This window comes from Eublepharis macularius, chromosome 4 (genome assembly GCF_028583425.1).
Source record: "Eublepharis macularius isolate TG4126 chromosome 4, MPM_Emac_v1.0, whole genome shotgun sequence".
Classification (NCBI taxonomy): Eukaryota; Metazoa; Chordata; class Lepidosauria; order Squamata; family Eublepharidae; genus Eublepharis; species Eublepharis macularius.
Window position 1 is genome coordinate 10,059,173 of NC_072793.1, and position 16,647 is coordinate 10,075,819.

At 48.4% G+C, this 16,647-nt stretch overlaps 1 protein-coding gene across 2 annotated transcripts in view; it reads left to right on the top strand.

Annotated features, from left to right (window-relative positions):
- ACVRL1 (activin A receptor like type 1) overlaps positions 1–16,647 on the top strand; it is a 69,161-nt gene that overhangs the window by 36,871 nt on the left and 15,643 nt on the right. For both annotated transcript variants that reach the window (XM_054976255.1, XM_054976256.1), the window contains 3 exons: positions 91–237; positions 3,888–4,163; positions 7,876–8,073. In XM_054976255.1, the coding sequence (XP_054832230.1) occupies positions 91–237; positions 3,888–4,163; positions 7,876–8,073 (621 nt within the window). The remainder of the gene's footprint in view (positions 1–90; positions 238–3,887; positions 4,164–7,875; positions 8,074–16,647) is intronic.

Sequence of the window (16,647 nt, forward strand, 5' to 3'; positions counted from 1 at the left end):
CTTTAGGGGAAACACAGGATATAAATATTTTATATAAATATTTGTTGTGCAAATTAGCAAAATCTAATATGGCAATTATCCCCCAAACAGGCAAAGGGCGCTATGGGGAGGTGTGGCGTGGTACTTGGCATGGGGAGAACGTGGCTGTCAAGATCTTCTCTTCCCGGGATGAACAGTCATGGTTCCGTGAGACAGAGATCTACAACACGGTGCTGCTGAGGCACGACAACATCTTAGGTGAGCAGAAATGGCACCATCCTGCCGGAAACATCAGAACGGCAATATCATTGCCCTGACTGTCCCTGGAGGGGACCACAGCTTCTCACACACATGCACTGCACATGTATCCATCTACTTCACACCTATCTTTACTCTTCCCGACTTAAAGGCAAAGAACAGCACCAGTCCACAATGACAACAAGAGGAGAACATCAGCAAGTGCTATCAAGGATTACTTTCATTCTTGGAACTGACCTCACATACATCGATCCAAGCTGAATTACTCCTTTCTAGTTCCACCTATTCTTGCTCCCCCCCCCTTTCTTCCTCAGCCCTCCTATATCTCCCATTTCTTCAAACCCCTAGGGCAGTAGGGGGTGGGAGAGGCCTGCCACATGTCTTTTCTGCCCAAAGCAGCACCCTCCATAACCATGAGCAATAGGAAAGCTGCTGATCCTCCCTTCCCATCATCACTCCAGTGATAGGCTTCTGTGCCAGGGGTTTCCAAGGGTTCTGTGCCAGGGGAAATGCCTGGCCCAAGGAAGGCAGGGAAAGAACAGTCAAGGGATCACCATAGTAGTGAGGGGAGATGGGTGGTCTGCAAGATAGACTGGATTAGTCTGCACGATTCAGGCCTAGTAGCACCTTAAAGACCAACAAGGTTTCCCGAGTCAGGCTGTGGTATCTGAGGAAGGGAGCCTGACTCTTGGAAATCTTGTTGGCCTTTAAGGTGCTACTAGATTTGAATCTTGCTGTTCCTCTGATGAAAGTAAGATAGCAGCAAATTACAGCCTGAGGATTTTCTGGAAGGTATGGAAGAAAGCATTGACCTAATTCTGAACTTTACCCAGAATGCTAAAGCAAACAAACAAAAAACCCCACACAATGGAGCCAGGTTACAGATAGAGAAGATGTCTCTACAAACTTGATGCAACCCCATGTTTGTTTGGAGAAAAATCTTACTTTATTTTAAAGAAGAGGATAAAATAAAATAAAAAGGTTTGAAAATGTTGAGATCTCATGAGATTACCTCACAATAGCTCAGCAGCCTGTTGTCCACAAATGGGTAAGCAATTCAAAATGGCAGTTGCAGCCACATTGTGAAACTTGAGGTTAGTTGGGGGAAGCAGGAGTAGGCAGGCAGAAGGAAGATATGATGAGGTGAAGCTGGAGGGGGGAAAGGAAGGGAAGAAAACTGAAGGAAAAGGAGGAATACAGGTAGGAGGGAAGGAAGAAAACAGGAAAGGGAGACAAGCCAGAGGGCTGCCAGGGGAGGGAAGGAAGGTAAGTGGAAATCGCATGGGAAGAAGGATCAATTGGAGTGATCCAATCCTCCCTCCCATTGAGTCTTCATGGGCCCCTGCTTGTACGAATCTAATATCAGACAGCTAAAGTTCAGTTAATATATAATCAGTGGAATTAAAACTGTAAGATCCAATTTTTTTAAAAAAATGGAAAACAAATTCAACCAAAACTGCTTCTAAACATCACTGCCTTTGGAACTGCAGAGGGGGAGGCAGTCCTCATATCACTTGGCAAACCATTCCACAAGGATGCAGCCAGCACCGAGAACCTTCTGGCCGAACGGGTCGTTGACTGTACCTCTCCTAGGGAGGGAGCGGGGCCTTGATGGAAGGGTTGAATGGTCTTTCTGAGCTCACATGGGGGCAGGCAGTATGCAGTTCTGAGGCCATAAAGGGCTTTAAATATAAAAAGGATTGGCCTTGAATTGGACCCCGAAACAAACTGGTAATTGGTGCAGTTGGTTTAATACTGCTATATGAGTTGAGGTCAGCACCATCTTAGAAAAGAAATTCCTTGCAGTATGACAGGGGTGGTGGCTCTTCTAAGGCAATGCCTGCGAATGGCTGTTTCCACATGCCCTTAGAGGGACGGCTCACTCACCAAATGCTGGCAGCTTTTCCTCAGGAATCCAGATGTCTCCATCTGCAAGATGGTGGCAGGCTATTTAGCTTCCATTTTTTCGATGCCTTTTTTGGGAATGCACTTTCCACAGTCCTAGAAGAGGTGCTGAAAACACGGAAGCCAAACAGCCCTCATCCATTTTGCAAACAGAGGCGTCACCAGCATTCCATTTGTGTGTCGTCCCTTCAGGGCATGTGGGAACAGCCAACTACGGTTTTTTGCAAGAACTTTTGCAAGAGTTTACAGGTTTTCTTTAATATGTTGTGCAATTAATCAGGGTCAATCAAAAGGTTTTTGGGTTTTTTTAATTTCTTGTTCTAACTAACCAGTTATTGCAACCCTGGCGAAAACATGCAGACAAAGATGAGGGAAGCCACAGGGTCAGAAAAGGAAGGTTAAAAGTGGACCATTAGACTCAGGAGCTGTCAAGTGTACTGGGAGGGGGGAGTGGCAGCATTTTAAATCAGTAGTGTCAGAACTTGACTTGGGCACTGCCGCATTGGGCAGCCTAGCGCCTGAAGGGGGCATCCTGAAGGCAGCTTTCCCCGGCTTCAATCGAGATGCTGCTGCCCTTGACATCCTAACGCCTGACGAGGGAATCCAGAGGAACTCTAGGCTGGCTGCCGGCTTCGGGTCTGTGGCCGGAGGGGGGATATACGTCACCCTTTCACCCTCTCATCCGTCTCGACCCCCTGCATGCCTCGTGCCCTTGCTCCAGTTCCCTCCCATACTCTGCTTCCTTCTCTTCTCCACCTCCGCTCTCACTCTCCTGACTACTCACTCTCCTCCGTTCACTCTCTGCTCCTCAACTTCCCACCCCACCTCTTCTCTTGCCTTTTTATGGGGCCTCTGAAGAGGGACTTCCTTGCCCTATCCCCACAGCCCGTTCCCTCAGGCTTGATGGGCGGCTGCTTTGGCTCCCGGGCCTCCTCCTGGGGTTGGCTGTGCTCTCTCGCCCCGCCTGCACCCCTATTGTACCATTGGAGGGTAGGGCTGGCTGGCTTCCACCTGCCCCGCCTGACCCACTGCGGCTTAGGTGTCTCTTCCCTTCCCCTGGCTATCAGGAGGGGCGGGGCTCCAGAGCAGAAGGCTGCTCCTGCAATGTGTGCCAGCTGCTGGGTGGTCTCTTCGGCGGCAGGGCCAGCTACGGCAATACCCTCTTCCGCCACCCCTCTGCCTTCCATGGTGGCATCCTCACTCCGTTCCTCTGCCCGGTGAGTCTCTGTGACACCGGCAGGGGTGGATGAGCGACTGGCTCCCGGCTGGCTCCCGCCTCCCACCTCCTCTTCCTGGTGAGTCTGGGGGCTGAGCCTCAGACCCCGGGCAAGTAAATGGCAGGAAGACCCAATGGAGAACCGCACTGAGCCCTTCCCAGCAGATTTTCATTGCCTTATTTTTATGATCATTTGAAAGAGAAAAGAATAGGAGCGAGGGTGTCCACACTGGGGAGAGATTATAGCACGGTGCGTACATATGCAAGACCCCCATTAAGGGGTCTCTGATATTAGGGGCAGGGAAATCCCTCGGCCTGAGACCCTGCAGAGCCATTTCCAGTCAGGTCTCCCAATCCTGGCCTGGGTGGACCACTGGTCCAAATATTTCTGTCAAAGAAAAATGGTGGCAGGCAAGTACAGTATTATTTCCAGCAGCGGTGTTTCAGGCAGCCATTTTGTACCCCTTTCTGAAACTACACTCCTGGGCATGGCCGACTCCTGAGCTCTGCCCTCCTTCGCTACCCACAGGCTTCATTGCCTCTGACATGACATCGAGGAACTCGAGCACACAGCTGTGGCTGATCACCCACTACCATGAGCACGGCTCCCTCTACGACTACCTGCAGTGCACCATTCTGGATGTGGAGACCTGCCTGCGCTTGGCTTCCTCCATCATCTGTGGGCTTGTTCATCTGCATGTGGAGATTTTTGGCACGCAGGGCAAGCCGGCCATCGCTCATCGTGACCTGAAGAGCCGAAACATCCTGGTCAAGAAAAACATCCAGTGCTGCATTGCTGACCTGGGTGAGTGGACTTCAGTGGCTGACCAGGCCCTTTGGGCAGATGAGAAAGTTCTCTGCAACAATGCAAGAGGATGTTTTCTAAGGAAGGGTGTCTGGGGCGAGCCATACTCGCTCATTGCCACTGTAGGCAGGCTTATACCCTGCTAAGTCCAGTGAGATCATTGGGCCTAGTAGAATGTAAGCCTGCTTAAGAGTGCCCAGTGAGGCTACCGCTGACCGTGACGTCCTAAGCCTGCCTCTTTACCTGTTCCAGGAGAACTGCAGAGGAAGTGTTTTGAAGGGCTTATGGAGTTGTAGCTTTACAGAATGTATTCAAAACAAGCCAAGTTGCATGCTTAGGGGAGGGGGAAACAACCGTCTCACACGGGCAGGCGGGGCGGGGGGCGGGGGGGAGGTTCCAAGAGAGCAAACCGTCTTCCTCCCTCATTTGAGACATTCCAAGGAAATAGTGGGCAGTATCCAGAAGAGCCACTTAAATTGGAAGAAGTCTCCTGAAACTGGCAAACAGCCGGTGCTTAGTGAGAGTGCTGAGCTGCAACCTTCCCACCCCCAGTACAAAATCAAGTTATTTACGCTGCTAGAAAGCAGATATCCTATAAAGAAGATTCTCCCTCCCCCCCCGCCCCCCAGCCCTGCTCTGCCCTGCCCCCGCGCCTGCAAGAACTACGAATCCTGCCGGTGTGCTGCTTGAGAGACCAACCAAGGAAGGGGGGGGGGACTGAGGCTGAGGCCACGTGAACTGGGATGGCTGGATGTTGATTAGATGCATGTTCAAGCCTCTTCCGTTCTGCCTCGGAGATGGGCATGCAGCCTTCACCTGGGGCAGCCTTCCCCTCTAAGATCCTTCTGCATCTTGTAGCATTCTGCAGAAAGCTGGATATGGAATTATCACTGTCACTCTACACGGCACTTAGTATAACCTTATATCCCCTCTTTTATAATCCTGCTGTGAGATCCTGCCCCACTCTTGCTCTCATGGGAGCAGAGATGCAAGCCAGGATGAGCAGGGAGCTGTCCAGCAGAGGAGGGTAGCCAAATGCTAGGCTAGGTCAAAAACGCAGCTGCTGGACAGCGGGGGAGCTGTCCAGATGATGAGGGTGGGATTAAAGAGTTGGCAGCTGAGACGTTGCATCTCCAGCTTCCAAGTAGCGAATGAGAGGTTTTGTAGTAGTCATGGCAGCTCCACACTTCTTGCATCAATGGCTACCCTGATCCTGGAAGCGTGCATCGTCCTCTGGAGCTGAGCAGGTGGAAGAGAAGCGCTAGAATGCCAAGCAAGCACTCCTCTCTATATGGATCGTGTCCATCCAGGGTTGGCCCCATCACCGTTTTTGAGATTCAAAGGGTGATCATGAGAGGTCAGGCAGAAAGGGAGGCATCAAGACCTGGGTTGATGGATGTATCCTGGGGTGTCATCAGGGCCTAAGAGCAGAGAGTCCTTTCTAGCTAGGGTTCCGGGGGGTGGCATGTCTGCAGTGGGCTCTCCTTTCTTTTCCAAGGAGGGCCGCTCAGGTTCGGGGAGCTGACAGGTCTGGTCAGAGCCCAAGTATATTTGTTCAGAACTAAGGAGGGTTGCCAGGCTGTCCCCCCAAACAACCTTTGGGGCTTGCCCTCAATGTCACAATTTCTGCACAACATGCTGACATTGCAGGCAATGTGCTGACATCACTCTCTGCACACCCAGAAGAGATGCCACTGTATTGTCAGGAATGCTTTGGCATTTTGCAACTTTGTGGAGCGCTAGAACTTCCCTTCCAATTTTACCTGAAAGTGATGTCAGCACATGCTGATGTGCCAGGCCTTCCCCCACTCACAATTTCTCCTACCGGAGCACTGGCAGGCATCAAAGGGAATAGCTGGAAGGCCTTCCACCAGAGCTGGAGGCCTGATATCCCCAGAAGTAAGCGCTGTTCAGTTTAGTTGCTCCCTTGAAAGTGTGCTGCATGTTGCAGCCTTCAGTCAGCCAAAGCATTCCCCGTGCCGGCAGCACCCAGCCACCTTGCCAGTAGTGTGCACTGCGTATCCTCACAGAGACTGAGAGGGGAGGGGATTTCATTCACCTCCCTCCTAACCCTGCTCCCTTCTGTCTGGGGAGCAAGAGCCAGCATGTCCTCCTCAGCTGACTTCCCTTTGCCTTATGAAGGGGCCTGATTTGCCCAGGGGCACGCCCTATTGGGGGCTTCGCCCCCCAGAACTCCCACGAGGTCTGAGCTGAGCTGCTGCCACTTTGCAACTCAGCTGTGCCAGGTCCCACCGGCAGCCAGCAGGAGAGCAGGGAAGTGGAGGGGTGCATCACTCATCTAGCTGATCCCCGTGCCCCTGTCTCCATGCCCAGCCACAATGACATTAGTTGCAGAAGCTACATTCTCATGGGAAAGGCAGGTGCACAAGTGCACTTCAGTCCAGGGCCGGTTCTTAAGGAATCAGTCCCAAATGCTACATTTTGGGCTGATTCTTAAGAAACCAGCCCAGGTGCAAAGTGTGCACACGCTTCTGCCCCCACACATGAAGATGTCACTTCTCAAAGTGGCATCATCATAGCAGGGCACAGAGCCAAGCTCGCCAGTTTGCCCGGGGTGCCTGTTGATTGTGGGTGATTGCCGAGTGGCTTGCCTCCTCCCACTGATTGCCAGCAATTGGCAAGCAGAGGGCTAACTGCCAGGAGTTTGCCCATGACTGGCAGATACCTGGCAATCCTAGACTCATCACTTCATTTCTCACCCCCATTCCAGGCTGATTCTCACCCCCATTCCCAGCTGATTGTCTCAGGCAATGGGCTGTTAAACGGCTCATCACTGCCGGCCAGCTGGCCAAGAGGTGTTGCCTCAAAGGCGTCACCCAAGTTGCTGACTCGGCAAGTGGGTGCCATGACAGCACCCTGCTTGGTGCATTTTTTAAAGTAGCATTTCTGTCACCATTTCACTAAACATGGATCTGCAGTTAACTGATGGGCTCAACTTACTAGTCCACATACAGCAAGTCCCATGGAAGGTCTTTTCATCCTCCACCTCCCCCCCCCCTCAGCTGATGCCTTCCCTGGGGAACCACCTCAGAATCAGCTGGCTCTTGGCAGCTGTGGGGAGGTGTCATTACTGCTGCAGCTGGTGGGTGGCCAGGTCATGTCCTGGTGGTGGACATACTCCACCTCTTCTGTGGCCAGCCTCAGATTCCTTGTCATGGCTGCAGTCTGTGAGCTCTCCGCCTGCCTTTCTGGCTGCCCTCCTTCTCCTGCCTCTGAGCAGGAGATCCGTAGTCCACACCGGACAGTCTGGCACTGCAATTGCATGAAACATTTTAAAAACTGCCTCAAATAAGGTAATTAAAAGATGAGAGGACAACAGGGAAAACACTGGAATGCAGTTGATTGGCAGCCAGAGCATCAGGCTTCTCAGTAATAGCCAAATGTATGAATGATGGCAACTTAAGCCATACTTACAGTCCCAAACCTCATAGTTATAGCACAAGCATCACAAAATCCATGCCATCCTCTTAAACACTGCATTGCTTAGGTGCCTCTCTTTCTAGAAACCCTAGACCTGAGATAATGCTAGCATCCCCACAGCACAGACTAATTAAAGTCCAAAAAATGTAAGTACCTTACCTCAGGTCCCACAAAGTTTGGCAGGATGTTGGATTTCTCTCATTGGAGAAGCACCTGATGGTGCCTTCTAGCTAAGCAGTCTCCTAAAAATTGACATAATTTTCTCTTTCAGGTCTGGCAGTCATGCATTCCCAGAGCAATGACTACTTGGATATTGGGAACAACCCACGAGTAGGCACCAAAAGATACATGGCCCCTGAAGTTTTAGATGAACAGATCCGTATGGACTGCTTTGAATCTTTCAAGCAGACAGACATCTGGGCCTATGGCTTGGTCCTGTGGGAGATAGCCCGGAGAACGGTTGTTAACGGTAAGGGGAGTGAATTGAAAACACACAAAATATATTTTGATTTACAGTAATTTAAGGTGAAAAGTAAATCTTTATGTGGTCAGTATGTTCAAATGTCCATAGATCATGAACTCGTTAGTCCAAATGTAATAACCTTGATGGTGGTTGTGGATTTTCCGGGCTGTATAGCCGTGGTCTTGGCAGGACCACGGCTATACAGCCCAGAAAATCCACAACAACCATCGTTCTCCGGCTGTGAAAGCATTCGACAATACATCGTAATAACCTTGACTTTGCAATCATAGCATTTTGGTTTGATCATGAATAACACAAGGCAGTGTTTGATGTAGGGGTTAAAGTGTCGGACTAAGGAGATATGAGTGACGTCCTCGCTCTGGCATAAAACTCACTGGGAGACCTTGGGCCAGTCATTCTTCCTCAGCCTAACATGCTTCACAGGTTGTTGTGAGGATGAAATAGAAGAGGTGAGAAGCAAGTACAACACCCGTGGGCTCCTTGAAGAAAAGGCAGGATAAAAATGTACTAAATAGACAGATAACAGGTTTGTCCCCTGCGGTCTCATCTCCCAAGTCAGAGTCTTGCCTGTTTTCCAAGTTTTTCCCTGCAATAATAAAAGGCATCCGAACTGGATCAAGCCAAAGGTCAAACTAGTCCCGCGTTCTTTTTGCCAAGAGTTTTGAGCCAAATGTTTCTATTTGTCCCCTGCATCAGGTACTAATAGTGAGGTTCCATTTAACTATCCTATGTAACATTTGTTCACCACATGCTTGCCACAGCTTATTCCCCCAAGATGAGAACCTAGGCATATTTCCCTTTGGGTGACAGTTAACCGTAGAAGAAAGAGTGCCTGTGTCAGAGGTGGTCTTAGTGATTCTGGGCCCCCGGTAAAAGTCCAGGAGGGGGCCCAGAATCATTGCCGCATCCCCTAGTGCCCCACCACCACCATCAGGATTGAAGCACGGAGTGGCCATTGCCCCATATGAGGCAGGCAGGAGGACATTTGAGTGGGGGCATGAACAGCCTCCAAGCTGGCTGCCCCCCTCCATTAGGGGGTGGTGCCATGGGCAGTCATCCACCTCCCAGCATGGGGCCCAGAGCACCTGCCCCTGTTGCTGATTGGTTAAAACCATCCCTGGTCTGTATGATATTTTTCACTGGGTGCGGGATTTAGTTTTAGCTACGATGTCATAAATGTTCCAGAAATGATGCTTGCAGTGGTATGACAAAAGTTTGTGCATACAAGTGAGCTTGGAAGTCAGAACCCAGAGCTCGCCACAGATTGGGAGCCAACACAGACAGGCTACTGGGGTGTTTTTCCTGCATCTGGTGCACTTGCCTGAGTAGACCAAGAAAAGGAAGTACTTGTTAAGACAGCCAGAACATTAGCTTGCTTGTGGAACTCACAGCCTTAAGAGGCAGAGGTCTAGAATGAGACTTCAAAGGGGGCTGGACAATCACATGGAGCCTGCAGTTTCAGAGGCAGAATGCTACTCATGGTCAGATGCTGGGGAACAGTCAGCAGGATACCAGCAGGCCTACTTGTGGACTTGTGGCACATGACCAGCCACTGTTGGAAACAAGATGCTGAACTGCAGATGGGCCATTGGCCCGAACCAGGATTGCCAGTATGGTGTAGTGGCTAGAGAGTCAAACTAGACTCTGGGAGCCTCAGGTTCAAATCCCCTTTCTGCTGTGGAAGCTTGCTGGAGGACCTTGGCCCAGTCACACTCTCAGCCTAGCCCACCTCACAAAGCTGTTATGAGGATAAAATGGAAGAAAATTATAAGCCACTTTGGTGACCCATTGGGAAGAAAGGTGGGATGTGCAAACTGAAACAAGCAAGCTGGAAATAGACCTGAAAATCGCTGTTTCGTTTTGTTAAAGCAACTTTCAGAACAGTGAACCAAATCTGAGAAACCAAATTATAACAGCACACTCCCACCAAAAAGTTTGTGTGTTTTGTTTCAGTTCACACCTCACAGCAGCAGCAGCAGGCAGGCAGGCAGGTGCTCAGCTCACTCGGCAGCATCTCATTTTCCTTAACAGTATTCATCAGTCAGATCCCAAGGGGAGAGAGCTCTTACGTCATTAATTAATTCAGTTGGTAGGAAGGGAAAATGTGCGCAGTGCACATGAGTGTGTCTTTTTGTTTCTGTCACTACCCGAGCAATGGCCCTACCAATCGGGTGAGTCATTGCAAGGGAGGGATCTGTCACCACCTATCAGATGGAAACATTTGAAAGGGGGAATGTGCAAATTTCACTCATAGGCTGCAGTTCAAAAGATACTTCCCTGGGAGTAAGCACAAGGAAACATGGCACTGAAGGTAATAATTTATTGGCACTATAGAGAATGAAAGAAGTGAAACATAAAGCAGGATTGTGTTTAACCATCGCCCCACTACCCCTTTGCCAGCCAGTTTCTCACCATAGTGTGCACCTGCTGACACTGGCCTTCTTTGGGGTCTGTTGTTGTTGTGTGTGTTTGTAGTATAACAGAGGAAAAACTGGATGAATCAGTGGCTTACAGGGAGGACTGTATTCTTTGCAATTTTGGTGCAAAAGCAGTCTTGAAGCCCTCATTGCAAAGAATGGGACTGAAATTCATGATAATGAAAAAAACCAAAAGGATTAGATTCGAGCCAGAAAAAAACAATAACATACATTGTTCGCTTGGAATGCCTGGATCAAAAGGGAATTTTTTTTTCAGTATACACCCCTACACTTAGGTTCTTATGACTAGACATGGACATGAACAGAAAAAAAACCCCGAACACGGCGTTCATTGTTCGTTGCCATCTACGAAGAACGAACATTGATGAACATGACCTGTTCATGAACATGTTCATTGTTCGTTGTTCGTGGGGACCAGCAGGCTCTCCTCCAGCCATCAAGATCCCTACCGCACCACTCCCAGAAACCCTACCTGAGCAGGCAGCAGGAAATGTACCAATAATAAATAATAGCTTGGCTCCAGAGCCTGGCAGCAGCCCTGGAACCTAAAGGGGTAGATCCCTACCGCACCACTCCCAGAAACCTTACCTGAGCAGGCAGCAGGAAAGGTACCAGTAGTAAATAATAGCTTGGCCCAGAGCCTGGCAGCAGCCCTAGAACTTGAAGGGGTAGATCCCTATCCTACCACACACAAAGAAAATTCAAGCTCCAATGCACTCTCCCTGTCTCTCTCTCAAAATGCCAACAGCAACTGTCTCTCCCTCACTGTCTGCAAAAGCAGAGCTGGGAGCCTCCCTCCCCCCTGCTCTTTGCTCCCTTGTTGTAACAAACTTGGAGCTCCACACTTGAAAGGAAGACCTGCCTATCAAACTAAATTTGGCTTAGATTGGGGTTTCCAGGACAACAGCAGGAGTTTGGACAAAGTTCAGGCAGTCCCTGCCTCCAGTTGCCAAGGGAATTGATTGCAGGTGCCAGACTGTCTGGCTTGACGAACAGCAACGAAGGAGGCTTGCAACGACCACCTGTTCGTTTAGAATGAGGCCTCAGCTTGTTCACAAACAGCTGATTGGGCTGTTCGTGGCTTTTTTTTAGTTCGTATTGCTGTTCGTGCCCATCTCTACTTATGACCCGAACAGCACAACCCTAGACTTAAATGAGCTTAGAAAGCTGCAGCTCTGCCTAGGACTGTACTCTGTCTTGTCTGGAAGGAGGAGAATCTCAATTAGCCCTGTTGATGAACACTTAATTCTTGTCAAGGGAAGGTGGTAAACAGCAAATGTGGCAGCTAAGTAAATTGTCTGTTTAGGATTTACAATAGCAGCTGAAGACAAGGACTGGACTGGGGGCCTGGCCCGTCTCCCATTGCAGAAATAATTACTAATCATGCCTGTTAATATGAAAGTTTTCAGCTGCTCCAGTTTTGTGTGTGTGGGGTGTGTGTGTGTTTTTTCTCTCTCTCTTGATTTTTCCACGCAGATGATTAGCTGTAAATTATAAACACTGTAATCTAGTGTCAGCGCCCGGCGCGCTGATTAAAGGGGCCATTAGACTCAATCAGCACTTTGTTTGTTCAGCACTGATTAGGTAACCAGCAGCACCAGAGCTCCATCTGGCAACTTGCCACATCCATGGAATTTCCCAGCTCCTTCGGCCAGCCGGGTTGTGGGGGGGGGAGCAGCAAAGTTGGTCCTGCTCCTTTCTTTCTAGAAATATAGAGGCTGGCTGGGCGCCCCTCATCGCATCTTCCCTACTCTTAGCACTTTCTTAGGGGACAAGAAAGTGAAGAATTGCAGCCATGCACATCTGTAGTGAAGACAAGTTGTGGTTTGGCTGCATGGCATGGGGCCAGGTGAGCAAGTCAAATGAGCGTTGGAGCTGCAAGTTTGCATGTGGCAGATGCACCCTGTCAGGGGCATGTGTACCTGCAATGCGTATTTTTCAAGGCCACGCACTGTTGAGAATGTGCCATTCTGTGAGACTCTGTTCTCATTTTTTAATGATCTATAAAAGGATTGAATGAATATATACAAATGCACATAATTTGAGAAGAACTTCCATTGTGAAGCTAGCTGATCATATTTTGGTCTGACATACAGTCTTGTTGAGAAGGTGCAGAGGAGAGCGACGGGGATGACCAGGGATCTCTGGAGACTGAGCCCTACGAGGAAAGGCTGTGGGCCTTGGGGATGTTTAGTTTGGAGAAGAGGAGATTGAGGGGGGACATGATTGCTCTCTTTAAATATTTGAAAGGCTGTCATTTGGAGGAGGGCAGGGAGCTGTTCCAGTTGGCAGCAGAGGACCCGAAGCGATGGGCTTAAATTACACGCAGAAAGGTACCGGCTGGATATTAGGAAGAACTTTTTCACGGTCAGAGTAGTTCAAAAGTGGAATCAGCTGCCTAGGGAGGTGGTGAGCTCCCCCTCACTGGCAGTTTTCAAGAAGAGGCTGGATGAATACTTGTCAGAGATGCTTTAGGCTCATCCTGCACTGGGCAGGGGGTTGGACTAGATGGTCTGTATGGCCCCTTCCAACTCTATGATTCTATGTTTCCCAGTTCAAGCTCAAGGAAAGCCCATTTTTTTAAAAATTACATTATTTCTAGTCCTCCTTTCTCACTGACACTCAAGGCAGACTTTATAGAAATATAAAGGCCTAGCTGAGCATTCCTTGTCTCATTTTCCCTACAGGATGGGACATCCAAATAGCAATGTCATAGAATTAGGACTGCAGAAAGCTGAAACCAAGCAAAAATCTGAAACAGAGTTGAAAGAAAGTATAAGCATGAACATGACAATGCAGAAATTACATAGCTGAATTATACATATAGCAACAGTACATACCATTTTGTTACAGTACAGCTTATTACTAATGTAAAAAGCCCTCAACATGCAATTTCTAATAATTAATTCACATAAATATCAATAGACCATCCCATAAATATCCAAATTTACAATTATGTACAAATACAATCAGGAGTCCAACCGGTGAAGTTCCATCCTATGACAACAATGCAAGTCTTCCAGAGATGTGGAATTGTACACCAGCTGGAGTATTTGAGTTGACTTTGAGGGGAGACCTAAGTAGAGTGCGCTACAGTAATCTAGTCTTAATGCATAGCACTGATTGGCTGGGAATCTTTGGGGCCACCAACCCACTACCTTCCTGAAGCAGTTTTCCAACACTTTAAAAATGGGAGTGAGATGAGTACAAATGTATTGTTAACTAAATAAAGGAGTAAACAGCCAGCCTGAAGCATGGAGCAAGCAAACATTGGATTTGTTAGCCAGTGTGACTGTCAAATCAATTGTGAAGGTTGGAGAACGTTGGGCTTAACCTGCAGAAGGAAATATACCACGTGACAACTTGATTTGTGTAAGTGTTTATACGCACCCAAAGATAAAACGGTGGAAACCATCAACATGAGTTGTTTTGTTGGTCCAAAGAAAATTATGTATTTCTGTCATTTATAGTCTGTCTTTCTCACTGAGACTCAAGGCGGATTACACAGTGTGAAATTAGTACAGCCCCCATTGCATATTCTTACATAGTATAAGTGATCTGACCGGTACAATGTTGACATTGGTTCAGCAGCACTTATTTGTCTTCCTGTGTTCCTTCTTAAACTGATACACAGGCTGAATCTCTGCTTGATACCAAGGCTGGAGGTGCAAGATCTGTTTGGGGCTCAAATCCAGATATTAATCTCAATACCACTCTGTGGGGCTTCAGTAATTTCTGGGATCCTTCTCTGTCCCCAGATCACAGCAACATCCTGCCATGTTTCATTTGAACCTCCCCAGTGGATAAAGTTTCTTTTGCAGGTGGAAGACCCCAACCCTTTTCACTTTGACCTCCTGGTCAAAGCCATACAGTAAGACACTTCAAAGAAATCATTAGTTTAAAAGCACACAAACCACTCCCAAGAAAGGCTCAGATTAGACAGACTAATCCCATCTTCACTTCAGATTAAATACTGTCCAGTAACAAGCCTATTGCATTCCCAGTTCATAGCCTTTCATTATATTCTTATTAACACTTTAGGTGCCTTAATGTTTCCTTCTGTACCATCCTTTTACTCCCAGTATCTGCCCAATGTCGTATCTTTCACAATATATACAGCGATGTTACTTGGGAGTGCTGTAGTGCTGTTTGAGGGAAGGGGGTGCAGTTTGTAATGGGCTTGATTAGCAGCTACATTATGACTCTGTTTTAGTTAGTAACAAGTCACAGATCGGTGCTGCCTTGACTACTGGGGACAATCAACATTCAAACGCACATTATCAGCTGCAAACAGGTTAAATTCTTCCAGGGTGAGAGTATAAAGAGACATTCATGAGTCTGGATTAATTGGAAGACCAGCTGCTGGCCACTAGGTGGTGCCAGAAGCACAAAGTGCCAGGAATAGTATATGCAGGAAGCCTGTTTGTTCTCCTGACATTTCCGATGGCTTCGGGAAAACTCAGTGAAGTCGGGAGTCACTCTGGGCCATTAAGGGGGAAATTGCATTCTGTATGGCTTCAAAAGGCCATAGGCCCGAAAGGAGCTTTCTTCTGAAGGCAAAACCTTCCCAGCAGAGACTCGGGTTGCCAGCCTCCGGGGTGGTGACTGGAGATCTCCCAGAATTACAACTGATCTCCAAGTGGCAGAGACCAGTACCCCTGGAGAAAAGGGCTGCTTTGGAGAGAGGGCTCTATGGCATTATACCATTCTGAGGCCCCTCCCCTCCTCAAACCCCGCCCTCTCCAGGGTCCACCCCAAAATCTCCAGGAATTTCTCAACCTGGACCTGGCAACCCTAGCAGAGACTCATTCTCTCTTACCTGAAAAAATCCCACTGACCTCATGCCCCCCTCTTCTGCACCAAGTTGGTTGACATTATTTGTTCCATTTTTATGCTTGGCCAATATGAATGAGCCAGAAAATGCTCACATCAGTTGTTGTTCACCCTTTGCCCTAGATATAACAGTAACAATAATAGTAACAACAACATTCAATATCTTCTCTGGACTCATGTGTAACAGCTGTTGCACAGTTCTATGCACTAAACTGGGTGAGATGGAAGAGTGTGGAGATGGCAATGTGCCGCTTTAGATTGCAGGTGGAGGGTCGTGTCAAAGGCACGATGCCTTGTTAAAAACTTCCAGCCAGGAGTTCGCTTTGATATACTTGCTTTGCTCTTTTTCTGACTGATTGACTTCGGGCCAGTCACTCTCCTTCAGCCTAACCTACCTCACAGGGTTGTTTTGAGGATAAAAGAAAAGAAGGATGGAGGGAAATTTCCTGGCAAGAGCTTTTTATTTGAAGGAACAATTCAAGGTGGAATCTGCCACCTGCCATCTGAAGTGGTGCCTCTCTTCCACCTCAGCCATTTTAATTCCCTCATTCCTTCCTCAGGCTTTTGCGTGTGTGAACCAGGATGCCTTTAAAAGGTGCTGGAATGAAGGGATAGAGGTTGAGACAATATCGCTTCAAACGTTATGTAGGGGTGGTCTTTTCAAATATGTGAAAAGCTGTCTGCATGTAGTAAAATAGAGCAGAAGGACAAGAACTACATTACACCTTTATCCTAGATTTGCTAGTTTACTATGTGCAGGGAGCATTCAGAATTATTAAAACCATCCCACCCTGCTCCACCTTGAGCCTGAAGTGGTGCAGTCCAGAATTCTGCCTCCTCTGTCTGCCATTTCATTGTGCATAAAGTGGAGAATGACTTCCACAAAAGCCCTCTTCATAAGTTGCAGTGAATGAATATACAGTCCATGTATACTAGACACTTGATTTTTCTTTATATGCAGAGCTGCCAGGTCCCCCGCTGCAGGGGGCATCCCCAGTCCCTGCCATTGCTTGCCTGGCCAGCAGAGGGGGGAAAGGCACTAGAAAATGGGGGTGCAGGCCGGAGCACACATGTGCCCACCTGCAACTCTGGCAAATGACATTTCTGACACAACATGGAAGCAACAGGTCAAGCTAAGGACTGAGTCTCAAAAATCAGCCCCAAATACTATGTTTTGGGCTGATTTTTAGAGAATCAGCCCCCGGCATGAGCCAGCCCTTCTGCATCACGCTAGAAATGATATCATTTGGTGATGTGAGTATGTGCACACAAGTAAGTGCCCATTGCA